Genomic DNA, 19,884 nt, shown 5'->3' on the forward strand with positions numbered 1-19,884 from the left:
TGGTGACCACGGAGGCCAGCCCGAGAGGCTGGGGAGCAGTCACACAAGGAAAAAATTTCCAGGGAGTGTGATCAAGTCTGGAGATTTTTCTCCACATAAATATAGCTAAGGGTAAATTTATAATGCTCTAAGCTTAGCAAGACCTCTGCTTCAAGGTCAGCCGGTATTGATCCAGTGGGATAAAACATCACGGCAGTCGCCCACGTAAATAGACAGGGCGGCACAAGAAGCAGGAGGGCAGTGGCAAAAACTGCAAGGACTTTTCGCTGGGCGGAAAATCATGTGATAGCACTGTCAGCAGTGTTTCATTCCGGGAATGGAAACTGGGAAGCAGACTTCCTCAGTAGGCACGACCTCCACCCGGCAGAGTGGGAACTTCATGGGGAAGTTTTCCACATAATTGTAAACCGTTGGGAATTACCAAAGGTGGACATGATGGCGTCCCGTCTGAACAAAAAACGGGACAGGTATTGCGCCAGGTTAAGAGACCCTCAGGCAATAGCTGTGGACGTTCTGGTAACACCGTGGGTGTACCAGTCGGTGTATGTGTTCCATCCTCTGCTTTTCATACCTAAGGTACTGAGAATTATAAGACGTAGAGGAGTAAGAACTATACTCATGGCTCCGGATTGGCCAAGAAGGACTTGGTACCCGGAACTTCAAGAGATGCTCACAGAGGACTTATGGCCTCTGCCGCTAAGAAGGGACTTGTTTCAGCAAGTACCATGTCTGTTCCAAGACTTACCGCAGCTGCGTTTGACGGCATGGCGGTGGAACGCCGGATCCTAAGGGAAAAGGCATTCAGGAAGAGGTCATTCCTACCCTGGTCAAAGCCAGAAAGGAGGTGACCGCACAACATTATCACCACATGTGGCGAAAATATGTTGCGTGGTGTGAGGCCAGGAAGGCCCCACGAAGAAATTTCAACTCGGTCGATTCCTGCATTTCTTGCAAACAGGAGTGTCTATGGGCCTCAAATTGGGGTCCATTAAGGTTCAAATTTCGGCCCTGTCGATTTTTCTTCCAGAAAGAATTGGCTTCAGTTCCTGAAGTCCAGAAGTTTGTCAAGGGAGTATTGCATATACAACCCCCTTTTGTGCCTCCAGTGGCACTGTGGGATCTCAACGTAGTTCTGGGATTCCTCAAAACACATTGGTTTAAAACCAGTCAAATCTGTGGATTTGAAGCATCTCACATGAAAAGTGAACATGCTCTTGGACCTGGCCTGGACCAGGCGAGTGTCAAATTGGTGGTTTTTTTCTCAAAAAAGCCCATATCTGTTTGTCCATTCGGACAGGGCAGAGCTGCGGACTCGTCCCCAGTTCTCTCCCTAAGGTGGTGTCAGTGTTTCACCTGAACCAGCTTATTGTGGTGTCTTGCGCCTACCAGGGACTTGGAGGACTCCAAGTTGCTAGATGTGGTCAGGGCCCTGAAAATATAGGTTCCAGGACGGCTGGAGTCAGGAAAACTGACTTGCTGTTATCCTGTATGCACCCAACAAACTGGGTGCTCTTGCTTTTAAGCAGACTTTTGCTAGTTGGATGTGTAATACAATTCAGCTTGCACATTCTGTGGCAGGCCTGCCACAGCCAAAATATGTAAATGCCCATTCCACAAGGAAGGTGGGCTCATCTTGGGCGGCTGCCCGAGGGGTCTCGGCTTTACAACTTTGCCGAGCGGCTATTTAGTCAGGGGCAAACACGTTTGTAAAATCCTACAAATTTGATACCCTGGCTAAGGAGGACCTGGAGTTCTCTCATTCGGTGCTGCAGAGTCATCCGCACTCTCCCGCCCGTTTGGGAGCTTTGGTATAATCCCCATGGTCCTTTCAGGAACCCCAGCATCCACTAGGACGATAGAGAAAATAAGAATTTACTTACCGATAATTCTATTTCTCGGAGTCCGTAGTGGATGCTGGGCGCCCATCCCAAGTGCGGATTATCTGCATTACTTGTACATAGTTACAAAAATCGGGTTATTATTGTTGTGAGCCATCCTTTCAGAGGCTCCGCTGTTATCATACTGTTAACTGGGTTCAGATCACAGGTTGTACAGTGTGATTGGTGTGGCTGGTATGAGTCTTACCCGGGATTCATAAATCCTTCCTTATTGTGTACGCTCGTCCGGGCACAGTACCTAACTGAGGCTTGGAGGAGGGTCATAGGGGGAGGAGCCAGTGCACACCACCTGATCCTAAAGCTTTACTTTTTGTGCCCTGTCTCCTGCGGAGCCGCTATTCCCCATGGTCCTTTCAGGAACCCCAGCATCCACTACGGACTCCGAGAAATAGAATTATCGGTAAGTAAATTCTTATTATTAGCCACTTATCCATGACAACACTTCTACAAAAACAAGGTCCTAAAAACTCTCTCTGTAGCCGGCTCTGTTAACTGACAAGAGTGCGGTAAGCATAGAACATGCAGCATCTGGTGAGGAATCATCAGGGATGTTACAAAGCATTTACCAGAGTAAAGCAGCAGTTATCTGTCTGTAAGCTGTCCGGGGCAGAATGGCTAGTGTTGAATGTCACCACATAATTATTTCGTATATGCAAATTTTGTATCGTCCAAAAATAGCAAGTTTTTTTTTTTTTTTTGCCCATTATGCGTTTTAATTTTCTGGAACTTCTGCCACCCCTTGGTGGAAACTTGGGTTTCCTTGGTACCTAGTTTGAGAAACACAGCATTGAAGTAACATTTATAATTTGCATACTATAAAATGATAGAGCAGCTGATTGGTTGCCATGGGCAACTTCTCCACTGGCTCACTACTTCACACTTTTCACTGCTTCATGAATAGACCCGCTTTTGAGGAAAAGAGGGGATTGGGAGAAACCAAGCACAGGTAATGATTATTCCCTACACAGGGTAGGAATTTGTGATGTGATCCTCAATAATATAATCAAGTGGCTGTATTTATTCTATGAAATATCTCATGTGCAGGTGCATCCCGGAGAGTCAGGTAATATGATACAAAGGGAAGAAAAAGAAACTCTCTGGTTTTGGGGGCACTGTTATGTTGTATGATATATTTAAAACTTTACTTTTATTAGATCAAATAAAAAAGGTGTGTGAGTATATCAAAAGACAAACCGAAAAACACAGACATTACATATAGGTAAAAAACATAATTGCTCATATGCAGACAGGTTTGAGCAATGAGATGGTTCTCAGAATGCAAGCTTAGCAAAGTGTTCTTATATAATGCTAAATATTATGCGGGCTACTGATACCATATACTAATCAGATTAATATCTTAATGGGTTATATACCCTTGCTACAGTATGTAGCAAATAGACAGCAGCACAGATCGCTGGATTTACAAGTCTGGTTATTTGTCAATACTATATACATCACTGTAGTCATACGGATACACAGAGAAAAAATCACAACTGTACAGAGAAACTCTTTGAGTGTCAGTAAAGTAGAAAAATCTGTAAAGCTGGAAGCTCAGAGATTAATAGGGAGAGTACATTTCTACTTGTAAATAACCTGTTCCCTGCTCTTTAGTATTCCTTCATTTACTGCATAACCATTTTACTGATCTATAAAATGTTATTTTCTGTACGTATGGCTAATCAGTTAGCACTAACACGTAATTGTCAAGTAAACCATTGCTTTTCTCTAGCTGGTATTTTTTATCCTACATTATTAATATTAAGAATATGAAAGTGTGTGCAGTGGAAGCGGATGCCATAAAATATTGATGCTGTGATTGTGTCTTTTCCCAGAGTCCATGGTGTTGCTGGGCTCCATTGAATGCTCTCAGCTGGTCTCTTTGCTGCGGTTTCAGCTCAACAGAAAGCGTCGCCTGCAGCAGCTGCGAGAGAAGGAAAGTGGGGGAAGAAAAGATATAGAGAGCACTGTGCGATTCCAGGTGAAAATATCAGCATCCTGCCATCACCAGCATGTCCCTGCTTAAAAGGGATCTTCATTTCACTTTTACAGTTGGATGCAAGTTTATTTGCACCACTTAAAAATGTGACTCATGTACACAAGTTTTGCCTTTAGTTTAAATGTAGTGTACCTTATATCTGTGTCCAATTGCACTTGAAGAGGAAGGTCAGGAGGATTACACTAGGTTTTAATTTAGGGGGGTATTTATCGAAGCTTGGCAAGAGGTAACATTGTGAGAGATAAAGTACCAACCAACCAACCAGCTCCTGTCATTTTTCAAACAGAGCCTGTCACGTGTAAATTAGGAGATTGGTTAGTACTTTATCTCTCATAATTTTATCTCTCTCCAAGCTTTGATAAATAGACCCCCCACAGCTTCCTTTAGGAAACCACAATGTGTTTTATGTATATGAATAGAAGATGTGTTCCCCTAAAAAGAAGGGGAAAATGGAGCCCTAGCGGAACGCTGGCGGCTGTCTGTAACAGTAGTAGTGGAGTTTGGTTCCCCTGTAGACGATGAGTTATATGAATCATCCCACTTTTCCAGCATAAGGGAAGAGAGGCCTGTGTTAACCTCTTGTACAGATTACTGCCTATTCAGGAAGGGATGGTGCTAGTTGTACATTTCACTGTGTTACATTTTTGCTATTGCTCTGTCACAAAAAAGAAAGCTCTATGAGGATGTCTTGTTAGAAGTGCCAGGCAGCGTGCACTCTACCTGCCAGGTGGCAGTAGCAGTAGTTGCCAAAATCAATAAGGCTAATGAAAACGAAGTGTCAGAGACTGGAGTGTGTGCATCTGCACCAGTGCAGAGTCGGCACATACTCCTCCTTCAGAGGAATGGTGCCAGGCAGCTGTAGGAACTAATTAGGATGTCATACAGCAAAATCCACATCTCCCTAATTGGATGCTTGTCCGGGCACCTGGTAGATTAAGGGGGACGGGAAACAACTTGCTGCGGCAGCAAAAATATTGGGGGCAGTTGTTGCTGTGACTGTCAGTATAAATACAGTAAAGGTGCTTTCCCTAAGTGTCCAGATTATCAAAAATGACATTGATACTACAATGAAGGTAAATGTCCCATTTATGCACTATATTTAGACTGACTCTGATGTTACATTATATTTGTTCTGTGACCACGGGTGTCCTTTACATTTAGTATGAAGCTATTCATTCATGTAATATACATAGGTGACTACACTGTATGATATCGCTGTATTTTAGTCAGACAACCTCTAATTTCTTTTACATTTACACCAATTTATTCATTTTTTCTAGAGAACTCATTGTGTTTATTTTCCAAAGCTAGGTACACACCTATACAATCGGCAGGCCATTCTTTCTATTGCGTCTCGTTCTTTCAATATTGCAAGAGAGTGTATGCACCGCTGATCATGGTGAAATCAAAAGATCAAATCTTTTGTGCTGTTTAATATTCATCAGATTCAGCCAGCCCATATCGGACCAAAATGCAGTGTGTACGCACCTTCAATCGTTCCTGCGTCCATTCTTCCGATTTTCCTCCACCAGCAGCGCCTCTGTGGGCGTGCACAATGAAACCACCATCACTACATGAAATACAGCGATGTGCTTGTATAGAATTGCTCTTCTAAAGTTGTTCACAACGGCGTTTGGTTTATATAGTGATACTGCAGCATATTATATTTTGTTTCGCTCACTAAAATGTTCTCTGCTACAAAGTATGGTTTGTACTAATGTACTGCAAGTGGCTAAATGCATACACCATGTACACCTTTCTTCAGACGCAGTATCTATTATATAAAGGACAAAATACATAGTGACTTTTCCCATTATACAGTACACCTGTTTATACCCTGCAGCTCATCCGCTGTTCATGTGCATACAGTATGTGTAGCATCCCTGCACAGCCTCTCTAGTCATGCCATGCCGTGGCATCACTCAGTAGTGCCGAGCGTCTTTATGTATGACTTTATCCATTACCTGATTAAAATGATGTGCGACATGTCTATATTCTGTGCGCGACCATGGCTGTATCTGCATACGAAATGGTACATTACAGTGTTTTCCTAGGAAACACTGTAACGTAGCATTTCATATTGTTAAATAGTGGAAGAAGTAGGTTGGTAGATGCTAGATCCAATTGAGCTAAATGAGCTCTAAAATCCCAACCTTGTTATCTGCCACGGCAGGGGAGGAGTAAAGTCAGTGGGCTATCAGTTTCACCATCCACGTCAACATCTATTCCCTTTAGTAACCTGGTGGCGACAGGACCAGATCAACAGTGGGGCGGATGGAGCTCCAGCTCAAGGCCTCCACCTAAAAATAGGCCCATCATCATGGCAGCATGATGATCACTAGCCACCAGCTGGTCACATGGACTACCATAAAGCATGACTATTAAGATTGCATATTTCTACTGCTCTCACAAAACTATTACATTTTTTAAAAATATTTTTACGTATTTAGGGAGACATTGAAGCTGATAGTGTAGGGGGGTGTACACGCCCACATGGCTCTAGCCACACCCACACAGCACTGACCACAATCTCCCCTATTTCTCATAATAGGCCCTTGAATACTTTTAGCGCCAGGCCCATGTCGCCCTTAATCCGGCCCTGGGTGGCGAGCAAAGCGTAGTGAGCTACTGAGCCTGTATCCTGTTGAGCCCATTAGGGTACATATGGGGTCCCATGTTCCCACCTAGCTCCTCCCCCTGCTGTAGCAGGTCACGTGGTTGTGACGTCAAAGTCCTTTAGCCTGGTTGAATTTAGCCTTAACCGGATCTGGTTCCCCCAACAGTACAAAATGCGTCAGGGATGAGTGATGTGTTAGTGAGGACAGGGCTTCATATGATGGGGCCAATAATATGATGTGAGGTGGAGAATGGAGGCAGCAGGAAGCCACAGGCTGAGAGATAGAGGAATGAGCACAACCCTTCAGCAGCACAGAGTATATCAGGTGATGAGTAATGGGTTAGTGAGAATGCAGCTGCATGTGACAGGGTCGGTAATATGAAAATATGAGGTGGAAAATAAAGGCAAACAGGAATCCACAAATTTCTCCTTCCACTAACTAACTTTCAATCTGTGGCCTCCAGTTTAATTTTATTTTCCACCGTTATCATACTACTGTCCTGTCACATGCCGCTCCATCCTCACTAACATTACTCTGATATACTTTGTGCTGCTGAAGCTCTTCTCCTTCCACAATCTAGTTTTTGGAGTCCTTCAGTAGCACAAAGTACTGTATATCAGGTGATGAGTAATGGGTTAGCAAAGACAGCGCTGCATGTGACAGGGCCAGTAATATGACGTGAGGGATATAATGAAGGTGAGCAGGAAGCCACAGACTGAGACTTAGATAATGGAGTCAGAGGTGGATTTAGAGGTTAAGCTGCCCAAATCACACACTTATTGGCTGCAAACTCCCACCCCCCTAACCCCCCAACATTTTATGCCCACATAGTGTAGAACATAATGTGCCTTTCCCCCGCCCACCCCCACCCTATAGTATAAAATATGATGTGCTACTCCCAGAGCCGGCCATAGGCATAGGCAAACTAGGCAATTGCCTAGGGCATTTGATATGCCTAGGGGCATCAGCAGCTTCTGCTGATTAAAATGATATGCAGCATGCCTATATTCTGTGTGTAGCATTTCATATGCAGATACAGCCACAGTCTCACACAGTATATAGGCATGCTGCATATAATTTAATTGTCAGAAGCGGCTTGTGCATCCTAGCCACATAGCAATGCAAATAAGATGCATTTCCATAAAAATAAAATTAAAAAAATTACGACGTTAGCATTGAGGCAAGATTTATGAGGACACATCTGTATCCAAGCAGAGGTCAGAGGTCACAGTGTTAGTGGCAGTGTGAGTGCTGTGTGCATGTGAGTGGGTTGGTTGTGCAGTAGTGTTTGGAATATGTGTAAGGAGCATTATGTGTGTCATGTAAAAATGCATTAATAATGTGCAACATATGTGTAAACGGCACTGTGTGTGTCATTATGTGTATAAGGGCATTAATAATGTGCGGCATATGTGTAACAGTAACTACTGTATGTGTCATTTTGTGTATAGGGGCACTTATAATGTGCAGCAAATGTGTAGGGGGCACTATGTGTACCATGTGTTTAAGGGCATTAATAATGTGCGGCATATGTGTAACAGGGAACTACTGTATGTGTGTCTTTATGTGTATAGGGGCACTAATAATGTGCAGCAAATGTGTAGGGGGCATTATGTGTGTCGTTATGTGTATAAAGGCATTAATAATGTGCGGCATATGTGTAAGGGACATTATGTGTAAAAGGGCATTAATAAAGGTTGTCATAATGTGTAAGGCGCATTATGTTTATAAGGACATTAATAATGTATCTCATATGTGTAAGAGGCATTACTGTGTGGAATTATGTGTATCAATGCATTACTAATGTGTGGCATTATGTGTATAAGGTGCTCTACTATGTGGCATTGCGTATAGAAAGGGCACTACTGTGTCGTCTAATGTGAATAAAGAGCAATAGGGTGTGGTGTAATGTGAATAAGGAGCAATTCAGTGTGATGTAATGTGAATAAGGGGCTCTACTGTGAGGAGTAACGTTTATAAGGTAAAGTGATACTACTGTGTGATGTAATATGAATTATGGACACTATCGCATGATCAAATGTGAATAAAGTTGCAGTACTGTGTGACGTAATTGGAATTGGGGTTACTATTGTGTGGCCATGCCCCTTGCCAGCAAAAACACACCCCTTTTTGAGCTGTGCGCCAAATGTGTAAACTGTTCCTTTTAAAAAAATAGGGGTACAAATACCAAAATTAGGACTGCTAAGGGTGAGGGGTGATGGTGCTGGGAAAGGGTTGCAAGGTCAGAGGCGGAACCAGCTGTGGTGCTAGGGGGCACCAGCCAAAATCTTGCCTAGGGCATCATATTGGTTAGGGCCGGCTCTGGCTTCTCCCCTCCTCGTAGTATAGAATGTAATGAGGCTTCCGCTCCATTGTAGTATAGAATATAAATGTGCCTCCCCATAGTATAGAATATTATGTGCCTCCCCCAGTTGTATTGAATGTAATGACCCCCCCGTGGTATTTAATATATTACTCCTTATAGTATAGAACATAACATGCATTCCCCTCCCCATAGTATAGAATGTAATGAGCCCCCCACTTTCCAATATTATAGACTATATTGTGCCTCCCTATAGTATAGGATATTATGTCCTCCCCCCTCCCCATTGTATGGAATATAATCAGCCCCCCTTCCTGTAGTATAGAATATAAGGCGCCTCCCCACAGTAGGTACTGTAACATACCTGGGGCGAAGTGTAATATCCTCAGAGTTTCTGGAGGTGCAGGACTTTGTGCGAGTCTCCCAAGGTTGGTTTTGCCTTGTAAATGATTGCTGTTTTAATAAAAAATGGGCAGACTCTAAGAAAGCCCTGCATCTCCAGCAACTTATAGGCTATTACATGTAGCCCCAGGTCTATGCTTGTCCTATTCCTTGGGTAGCTACCTCATATTTGCCATGTGGCATTGGGTACTGTGTATGGGGCAAACGGGGCATTGGAGACTGTTTATGGGGTATTTATTGGCTGCAGAACATTGGAGACTGTGTATGAGGTGTATTGGGGACTGGGTATTTGGAACTTAGGGGTCTATTTACTAAGCCTTGGACGGAGATAAAGTAACAGCCAATCCGCTCCTAACTGCCATGCCACAAGCTGTGTTTGAAAAATGACAGGAGCCGATCAGCTGGTGCTCTATCTCCATCCATTATCTCTATCTTAGGCTTAGTAAATAGAGCCCTTAGAGTATTGAAGACTGTATGGAGCATGCTGGGTTTGGAGGCTCTGGATGGGATGCCATTATGAAGGTTTGGCCGCTTACCGCACATGCACCAAACTCCTGAATATGATACATTCCAGTGCGTGGAAACATGGTGTTACCCAATAGAAACCTATAAGCTTATTTTATCATTGCCCTCTGAGAGGGATCCAGTCGTATCTCTCCCAGCACCCATTCCCCCGTCACCGGAAGTCCAGTGGTCGCAAAGGACGGCTCTGATCAGGAGATCTGTCCTTTGCTGAAATCTTCATTTATACCACGTTAATTAACACTGATATGCACACGATGAGTTCCGGGATAGATTGCCTTCAAAACGTGATGTTTAAAGCATCCTGCCCTGTATATGTTGCACAGGGACACTGTGCATTTGGTACATGGGAGAGGTTGATTAGCAGCTGTGTATAGGGCATGTGGAGTATTAAAGATTGTGTATGGGGAATTGGAGAGTGTGTATTAACCTTAGGGGTATTGTTTTTTGACTATCTGTTTTATATATGTCTGTTGATTTTATTTCTCAGATAGCCACAGAGGAATCCACATTTTCCCCACCTCGAGTAGGCGAAAGCCGGAAGCCCCTTAAACCAGCCCTGAAACGTAACCAGAGTAGCCTGACTGATTATTCACAAGGTATTTGTGATCTGCTCAGGTAGAATCTGGTTTCCAGTAGGGAAAGGTCAGTGAGTGATATATTTTCTTCTTTGTTTACAGATGATACTGATAACTCAGTAGCTGCCCTGAAAAATATATTATGTGCCAAAGATTTCAGTGAAGATGTGGAGGTAAGAGATGCTTCTGCAATACAAGCTGTCTCACAACACCTTTGCTATATGTATGGTGTAAATCATGTATTTTCATATATCATTTGTTTTAGTCAGTCCGACCTGCTTCTGTCTCTTTTGCTATTACTCACCAACTAACCAATCCTTTCCTGCCATTTCACTCCATTGTACTCACTATGTAGTCCTCCCATTTGTTTTCTATGTTGTTGCTAACATAAGTCTTCCCAGAGTCCTGCGTCTCCCTCAAAGCCTAAACCCAAACGGAAACATCTGTTTTGTAAGGTAAGTAAGCAACTAATCTCTACCCTGTGCTTCCGTATAGCATTTCTCCTAATCCATAGCGTTCCTGTTTATTGTATTCATACACACATATATCACCATGCACATACTAGTATATGTCCTCCGCTTGCTTCCTTTATTACCTGAGCAAACGCGAATATCCTGGCACATGGAGTGTTACAAAGTGTTAAGGTGCATACACACGGAGCGATTTTGACTATGAGCAATTGTGACTGAGCGATTTACCTTGAACTTGGCAGTAGGCGATTTTGACTATCTTTACCAGCTATTTTGACTAAGTGTGCAAGCTATGTTGGCTATGGGCGATTTTGACTAACTCATTTAAATAGGGGGATGCTTTTACTTTTCCAGCGACATAGTCAAAATTTACTTGCCTCCACAGTCTATTTTTCCTAGAAATAGCGACCTGGCAAGGACGCGCATCGCTATCGCTGGCTGTGTACACACGGAGCGAATGCACTAACTTTCTTAGCGATTTTGACTATATAGTTAAAATCGCTGAGCCATATCGCTTTGTGTGTACACACCTTTAGTAGAAGTGTGTGACTGATATGCACAGGGAAGGAAAAACATCAGACCCCTGATTGGACATGTACAAATATGCATCAAGAGATTTTATGGGGCCTCTGGAGCTGCAGCCTGGTGGTAACCTTTTGTCTTTTTCCTCCAGAAATGTAGCAAGTGAATATATTCGATCCAATATGTGACAGATTTTTAAATGAAAGCTCTTTATTAATCCCCTTATGGCATCACATAAATCACATACCTTTTACTCCAAATGTAACCCAGGTGAGAAATGCATTTACATCTGGCAGAGACCCGTATCTGTTTCACCTCCTTTCATAGCTATGTTTTATGTGATGTCACAAGTGGATGAATAAAGAACATGTCTAATTGGATCTGTGCATATTGTATCTCAAATTACATTTAATTGTGTAGTGCTTGGGTAAATCAGAAATAATGGGGGTAATTCCAAGTTGATCGCAGCAGGAATTCTGTTAGCAATTGGGCAAAACCATGTGCACTGCAGGGGAGGCAGATATAACATGTGCAGAGAGAGTTAGATTTGGGTGTGGTGTGTTCAATTTGCAATCTAAATTGCAGTGTAAAAATAAAGCAGCCAGTATTTACCCTGCACAGAAACAAAATAACCCACCCAAATCTAACTCTCTCTGCAAATGTTATATCTGTCCCCCCTGCAGTGCACATGGTTTTGCCCAACTGCTAAAAAATTTCCTGCTGCGATCAACTTGAATGATCATTAGATGCAGAGGGTTTAATTCAGAGTATTGCTCCATTCTGCAGCCTGAACCTAGGTGTAAATCTGTGGCCTTGCAATCTCACCTGTGCCTTTCCTGCTACTCAATTGAGCGTATAGATATGTCCTAATTAAGATATAGCTGCCATCAGCTTGATGATGTTTCCTGGAGTATCTGTACTGTGAAATAAGTGTCTGTCTTATTCCCAGAGCTGTGTTCATGTGCACTTAGTCGCTGTACTATGCTGTCTTTCAGGGGGAAGACATGGATGAGATAGACACAATGACACAGTCACAGGTGAGTCTGAATGATAGGTGGCTGCTTTCAACCTGTTTTAGAAGTTATTTTATGTTTGTGTTTTTTTAAAGGTGTCTGTAAGGATAAGATGGACAGTATTGTGTTCCTATTCTACACAACTCTAGTAGGCCTAATGGAAAATATTCTGTGTATACAGATGTGGACAAATGTTAGTACTCATCTATGAAAATAGAAAAACCCATATTGGTGACAAAAGTGACATCATTGTTGACACTGCATTATATTTTCCATTGAGCAAAATATTTGAAATAATAAAACAAGTGAAAATGGCATGGACAAAAATGCTGGGACCCTGAACCTAATATTTTGTAGCACACCCTTTAGAGGCAATCACTGCACTCATGCAATCTCTATAGGTCTCTGAGACTTCTGCACCTTTTCAATGGGTTTCCTTCCCCAGACTGCATGTCACAGCTCTTTCCATAGGTGCTCGGCTTCAGATCAGGTCTTCAGAATAGTTAAATGTGCATTTATTATCGACTTTTGGGTGCTTTTAGTTTTGTGTTTTGGGTCATTATCCTGTTGGAGGACCCATAACCTGCGACTGAGAGCTTTCTGACAGTGAGCAGCATGTTTTGTTCCGGAACGCCTTGATAGTCCTGAGACTTCATTGCGCCCTGCACTGATACAAGGTACCCCGTGCCAGACACTGTAAAGCAGCCCCAAAACATAACCGAGCCTGCCCCATGTTACACAGTAGGTAAGGTTTTCTTTTCTTTAAAACGTTCATTTTTTTCATCTATGAACATAGAGTTGATGTGACTTGCCAAAGAGCTCCAGTTTGGACTCATTTGTCCAAAGGAAGCATTGTAGATTGTCAATAAGGATTTTAGCAAATTCCACACTGAACTTTTTATGTATTATTATTTTATTTTTTTTCAAAAGTGGAATCCTTCTGGATCTTCCATGAAGGCCACTGTCACTCAACAAAAAAAATCACATGGTCCAATCAGACACTGACTTACCCTGACCTTGGAGTTCAGCTTATATCTCTTTGGAAGTTGTCCTTGGCTCTTTTTCTACTATTCTCATTATCCTTCTGTTTAATCTGGTGTCGAATTTCTTCTTGCAGCCACGTTCAGGGAGGTTGGCTACAGTCCCATGGACTCTAACCTTCTTCTTTGTAATAACAGTAGTCACAGAAACATCAAGCTGCTTGGAAATGCTTTTACCTTTAACGTGATGGTCTATAATTTTCTTTCCAAACTTTATCTCAGACAACTCTCTCCTGTTTTCTCTGGTCCATGTTCAGAGCGGTGCACACAATGATACCAAACAGCAGAGTGGCTACTTTTCTCCATTTAATAGGCTAATAACTGATTAGAAAAATGAAGACATCTGTGATGCAAGTCAAGAAAGCAATTAGTTTGAAATATCACTATAAACCAATTGTTTATTATCTTTTTTTGCCAACACATTTGTCCAGGCCATTTTATCATATTTTTAGAGAAAAAAACAGTAATTTATCTTTTTCACAGCTTCTTTGTTCATTTCTATGAAATAGCAAAGGCATGTGGGCTACATGAGATAGCTTTTATTTCATCACTTTTCAGGAGGAGTGAAGCATTGTTTCAACGAGCTGTAAGGGTACTGACAAATTTGTCTACGTCTACAGCTGTTGAGTTTGCTGTTGCTGTGATACATATTGTTCAATAATATGACTATATTCCTGTAAAACTTTTTTTGTTAATGAAATTTGATGCAAGAAATTTGCAATTTAATAACGAGCCCCCTGTTTTGAAACCTAAGAATGTTAAAAGGCAACAAGGACACTTGTGACTAGAAAAACCACTGGGCAGACAACGCTACGGTTACTCAGAGGAACTATGATTCTAAGGCTGGGTACACACTTGACGATGCGAATAAGATGTGACATTGTCAAGTGAAAAGATATCGGATGTACACACTGAAGGATAGTGTCCCTGATATCGTCAGCAATGGCATCCACCCACACACAGGTGCATGCAGTCTTGTCCAATATCTTTTCTCTAACGTCCTAGTGGATGCTGGGGACTCCGTAAGGACCATGGGGAATAGACGGGCTCCGCAGGAGACTGGGCACTCTAAAGAAAGATTTAGTACTATCTGGTGTGCACTGGCTCCTCCCTCTATGCCCCTCCTCCAGACCTCAGTTAGAATCTGTGCCCGGACAGAGCTGGGTGCTTTTAGTGAGCTCTCCTGAGCTTGCTAATAAGAAAGTATTTTAGTTAGGTTTTTTATTTTCAGAGAGCTTCTGCTGGCAACAGACTCTCTGCTACGTGGGACTGAGGGGAGAGAAGCAAACCTACTAACTGTGGCTAGGTTGCGCTTCTTAGGCTACTGGACACCATTAGCTCCAGAGGGATCGAACACAGGACCTGACCTTGTCGTCCGTTCCCGGAGCCGCGCCGCCGTCCCCCTCGCAGAGCCAGAAGACAGAAGCCGGCAGAAGCGGAGAAGACATCGAAATCGGCGGCAGAAGACTCCTGTCTTCACATGAGGTAGCGCACAGCACTGCAGCTGTGCGCCATTGTGCCCACACTAACCCACACACTCCGGTCACTGTAGGGTGCAGGGCGCAGGGGGCGGCGCCCTGGGCAGCAATTGATACCTCCTGGCGAAAGCTGCATATAGACAGTTGGACACTGTTATATGTATGAGCCCCCGCCATTTATTTTACAAAAAATCGCGGGACAGAAGCCCGCCGCTGAGGGGGCGGGGCCTTCTTCCTCAGCACTCACCAGCGCCATTTTCCTTCCACAGCTCCGCTGAGAGGAAGCTCCCCAGGCTCTCCCCTGCAGAATCACGGTAGAAGGGTAAAAAAGAGAGGGGGGGGGGGGGGCACATATATTTAGGCGCATTAATCATAATACAGCAGCTACTGGGTAAACACTAAGTTACTGTGTAATCCCTGGGTTATATACGCTGGGGTGTGTGCTGGCATACTCTCTCTCTGTCTCTCCAAAAGGCCTTGTGGGGGTCCTGTCCTCATATAGAGCATCCCCTGTGTGTGTGGTGTGTCGGTACGCATGTGTCGACATGTTTGACGAAGAGGGCTATGTGGAGGCAGAGCAAGTGCAGTTGACTGACGTGTCGCCGCCGACGGTGCCGACACCTGATTGGATGGATATGTGGAAGGTGTTAAATGATAATGTAAACTCCTTACATAAAAGGTTGGATAAAGCTGATACCTCGGGCCAGTCAGGGTCTCAACCCATGCCTGAGGCCCTCAGGGTCTCAAAAGCGCCCACTATCCAAAATGGTTGACACAGATGTCGACACGGATTCTGACTCCAGTGTCGACGACGATGATGCAAAATTGCAACCGAAAATGACAAAAGCTATACGTTACATGATTATAGCGATGAAGGATGTTTTACACATATCAGAGGTAAACCCTGTCCCTGACAAGAGGGTTTATATGTATGGGGAGAAAAAGCAAGAGGTGACTTTTCCCCCTTCACATGAGTTAAATGAGTTATGTGAAAGAGCGTGGGATTCCCCAGATAAGAAAGTCCTGATTTCCAAAAGGTTACTTATGGCGTATCCTTTCCCGCCAGAGGACAGGGTGCGCTGGGAATCCTCCCCTAGGGTAGATAAAGCTCTGACACGCTTATCTAAGAAGGTGGCCCTGCCGTCGCAGGATACGGCCACCCTAAAGGATCCTGCAGATAGAAAGCAGGAAAGTATTCTGAAATCTGTTTATACACATTCAGGGACTCTACTGTGGCCAGCAATTGCGTCGTCGTGGATGTGTAGTGCTGTAGCAGCGTGGACAGATAATCTGTCTGAGGAAATGGATACCTTGGACAGGGATACCATTGTGCTGACCCTGGGGCATATAAAAGACACTGTCCTATATATGAGGGATGCCCAGAGGGACATTTGCCTACTGGGCTCTAGAATTAATGCAATGTCAATTTCTGCCAGGAGGGTCCTGTGGACTCGGCAGTGGACAGGTGATGCCGACTCCAAAAAACACATGGAGGTGTTACCTTACAAGGGTGAGGAATTGTTTGGGGACGGTCTCTCGGACCTGGTTTCCACAGCTACTGCTGGGAAGTCAAACTTTTTGCCATATATTCCCTCACAACCTAAGAAAACACCGTATTACCAAATGCAGTCCTTTCGCGCACAAAGAAGCAAGAAGGTCAGAGGTGCTTCCTTTCTTGCTAGAGGCAGGGGTAGAGGAAAAAAGCTGCACCTTACAGCTAGTTCCCACGAACAGAAGTCCTCCCCGGCTTCCACTAAATCCACCGCATGACGCTGGGGCTCCACGGGTGGAGCCAGGAGCGGTGGGGGCGCGTCTCCGACATTTCAGCCACCAGTGGGTTCGCTCACAGGTGGATCCCTGGGCTATATAGATTGTGTCTCAGGGATACAAGCTGGAATTCGAGGTGATGCCCCCTCAACGTTACCTAAAATCGGCCCTGCCAGCTTCCCCCATAGAAAGGGAAGTAGTGGTAGCGGCAATTCACAAGCTATTTCTCCAGCAGGTGGTGGTAAAGGTTCCCCTTCTTCAACAGGGAAAGGGGATACTATTCCACAATGTTTGTGGTACCGAAACCGGACGGTTCGGTCAGACCTATATTAAATTTAAAGTCCCTGAACATTTATCTGAAAGGATTCAAGTTCAGAATGGAATCGCTCAGAGCGGTCATTGCAAGCCTGGAAGAGGGGGATTTTATGGTGTCTCTGGACATCAAGGATGCTTACTTGCATGTCCCCATTTATCCGCCTCATCAGGAGTACCTCAGATTTGTGGTACAGGACTGTCATTACCAATTCCAGACGTTGCCGGTTGGGCTCTCCATGGCACCGAGAATATTTACCAAGGTAATGGCAGAAATGATGGTGATCCTGAGAAAGCAAGGAGTCACAGTTATCCCATACTTGGACGATCTCCTCATAAAGGCGAGGTCGAGGGAGCAGTTGCAGATCAGCGTAGCGCACTCTCAGGAAGTGTTGCAACAGCATGGCTGGATTCTGAATATCCCAAAGTCATTCCTACGACGCGTCTGCCCTTTCTGGGCATGATTCTGGACACAGACCAGAAGAAGGTGTTTCTCCCGACGGAGAAGGCTCAAGAGCTTGTGACTCTAGTCAGAGACCTCTTAAAACCGAAACAGGTGTCGGTGTATCACTGCACGCGAGTCCTGGGAAAGATGGTGGCATCGTACGAAGCCATTCCCTTCGGCAGGTTCCATGCGAGGATCTTTCAATGGGATCTGTTGGACAAATGGTCCGGATCGCATCTTCAGATGCATCGGCTGATCACCCTGTCCCCCAGGGCCAGGGTGTCTCTTCTGTGGTGGCTACAGAGTGCTCACCTTCTCGAGGGCCGCAGGTTCGGCATACAGGACTGGGTCCTGGTGACCACGGATGCGAGCCTCCGAGGGTGGGGGGCAGTCACTCAGGGAAGAAACTTCCAAGGGTTGTGGTCAAGTCAGGAGGCTTGTCTGCACATAAATATCCTGGAACTAAGGGCCATATTCAACGCCCTGAGTCAAGCGGAGCCCCTGCTTCGCAACCAACCGGTGCTGATTCAGTCAGACAACATCACCGCGGTGGCTCATGTAAACCGCCAGGGCGGCACAAGAAGCAGAGTCCCGATGGCGGAAGCCACCAGGATTCTTCGGTGGGCGGAGAATCACGTGCAAGCACTGTCAGCAGTGTTCATTCCGGGGGTGGACAACTGGGAAGCAGACTTCCTCAGCAGGCACGACCTTCACCCGGGAGAGTGGGGACTTCATCACGAAGTCTTCATTCAGATTACAAATCGATGGGAACTGCCACAGGTAGACATGATGGCGTCCGGTCTCAACAAAAAGCTACAACGGTATTGCGCCAGGTCAAGAGACCCTCAGGCGATAGCTGTGGACGCCCTGGTAACACCGTGGGTGTTCCAGTCGGTCTATGTGTTTCCTCCTCTTCCTCTCATACCCAAGGTGCTGAGAATCGTAAGAAGAAGAGGAGTGAGAACAATACTCATTGTTCCGGATTGGCCAAGAAGGTCTTGGTACCCGGAACTGCAAGAAATGCTCACAGAGGACCCATGGCCTCTGCCTCTCAGACAGGACCTGTTGCAACAGGGGCCCTGCCTGTTCCAAGACTTACCGCGGCTGCGTTTGACGGCATGGCGGTTGAACGCCGGATCCTAGCGGAAAAAGGCATTCCGGAGGAAGTTATCCCTACGCTGATAAAGGCTAGGAAGGACGTGACAGCAAAGCATTATCACCGCATATGGCGAAAATATGTTGCTTGGTGTGAGGCCAGGAAGGCCCCTACAGAGGAATTCCAACTGGGCAGATTTCTGCACTTTCTACAGTCTGGAGTGACTATGGGCTTGGAGTTGGGATCCATAAAGGTCCAGATTTCAGCCCTATCCATTTTCTTTCAAAAGGAACTGGCGTCTCTTCCTGAAGTTCAGACGTTTGTTAAGGGAGTGCTGCATATTCAGCCCCCTTTTGTGCCACCAGTGGCACCTTGGGATCTCAACGTGGTGTTGGGTTTCCTGAAATCCCACTGGTTTGAACCACTTAAGACCGTGGAGCTAAAGTATCTCACGTGGAAGGTGGTCATGCTATTGGCCTTAGCTTCGGCTAGGCGTGTGTCAGAATTGGCGGCTTTGTCATGTAAAAGCCCCTATCTGGTTCTTCATATGGACAGGGCAGAATTGCGGACTCGTCCCCAATTTCTGCCAAAGGTGGTGTCATCTTTTCATTTGAACCAACCTATTGTAGTGCCTGCGGCTACTCATGATTTGGAGGATTCCAGGTTACTAGATGTAGTCAGGGCTTTGAAGGTTTATGTAGCCAGAACGGCTGGAGTCAGGAAAACTGACTCGCTGTTTATCCTGTATGCCCCCAACAGGTTGGGTGCTCCTGCTTCAAAGCAAACCGTTGCCCGCTGGATCTGTAACACGATTCTGCAGGCTCATTCTGCGGCTGGATTGCCGCATCCAAAATCAGTGAAAGCCCATTCCACAAGGAAGGTGGGCTCTTCTTGGGCGGCTGCCCGAGGGGTCTCGGCTTTACAGCTTTGCCGAGCTGCTACTTGGTCGGGTTCAAACACATTTGCAAAATTCTACAAGTTTGATACCCTGGCTGAGGAGGACCTTGAGTTTGCCCATTCGGTGCTGCAGAGTCATCCGCACTCTCCCGCCCGTTTGGGAGCTTTGGTATAATCCCCATGGTCCTTACGGAGTCCCCAGCATCCACTAGGACGTTAGAGAAAATAAGATTTTACTCACCGGTAAATCTATTTCTCGTAGTCCGTAGTGGATGCTGGGCGCCCGTCCCTAGTGCGGACTTTCTGCAATACGTGTATATAGTTATTGCTTAATAATGGGTTATGTTATGTTGGCATCCATTGTTGATGCCCTGTTGTTGTTGATACTGTTGACTGGATAAGTGTATCACAAGTTATACGGTGTGATTGGTGTGGCTGGTATGAGTCTTACCCGGGATTCCAAAATCCTTTCCTTATAATGTCTGCTCTTCCGGGCACAGTTTCCTT

At 44.9% G+C, this 19,884-nt stretch overlaps 1 protein-coding gene and 1 long non-coding RNA gene across 5 annotated transcripts in view; one reads left to right on the top strand and one right to left on the bottom strand.

Annotated features, from left to right (window-relative positions):
• Positions 1 to 19,884, top strand: part of CLCN2 (chloride voltage-gated channel 2) — a 251,259-nt gene that overhangs the window by 202,238 nt on the left and 29,137 nt on the right. For 3 of the 4 annotated variants that reach the window (XM_063916600.1, XM_063916604.1, XM_063916601.1), the window contains 5 exons: positions 3,731 to 3,876; positions 10,250 to 10,358; positions 10,440 to 10,510; positions 10,730 to 10,792; positions 12,325 to 12,366. In XM_063916600.1, the coding sequence (XP_063772670.1) occupies positions 3,731 to 3,876; positions 10,250 to 10,358; positions 10,440 to 10,510; positions 10,730 to 10,792; positions 12,325 to 12,366 (431 nt within the window). The remainder of the gene's footprint in view (positions 1 to 3,730; positions 3,877 to 10,249; positions 10,359 to 10,439; positions 10,511 to 10,729; positions 10,793 to 12,324; positions 12,367 to 19,884) is intronic. The other variant, XM_063916602.1, reaches the window with a different exon arrangement.
• Positions 1 to 19,884, bottom strand: part of LOC134909586 (uncharacterized) — a 146,825-nt gene that overhangs the window by 26,392 nt on the left and 100,549 nt on the right. The window contains exon 3 of the long non-coding RNA XR_010175978.1: positions 13,353 to 13,703. This is a non-coding gene — a long non-coding RNA (uncharacterized LOC134909586). The remainder of the gene's footprint in view (positions 1 to 13,352; positions 13,704 to 19,884) is intronic.

The sequence above is a fragment of the Pseudophryne corroboree genome, chromosome 4 (assembly GCF_028390025.1).
Source record: "Pseudophryne corroboree isolate aPseCor3 chromosome 4, aPseCor3.hap2, whole genome shotgun sequence".
Lineage (NCBI taxonomy): Eukaryota > Metazoa > Chordata > Amphibia > Anura > Myobatrachidae > Pseudophryne > Pseudophryne corroboree.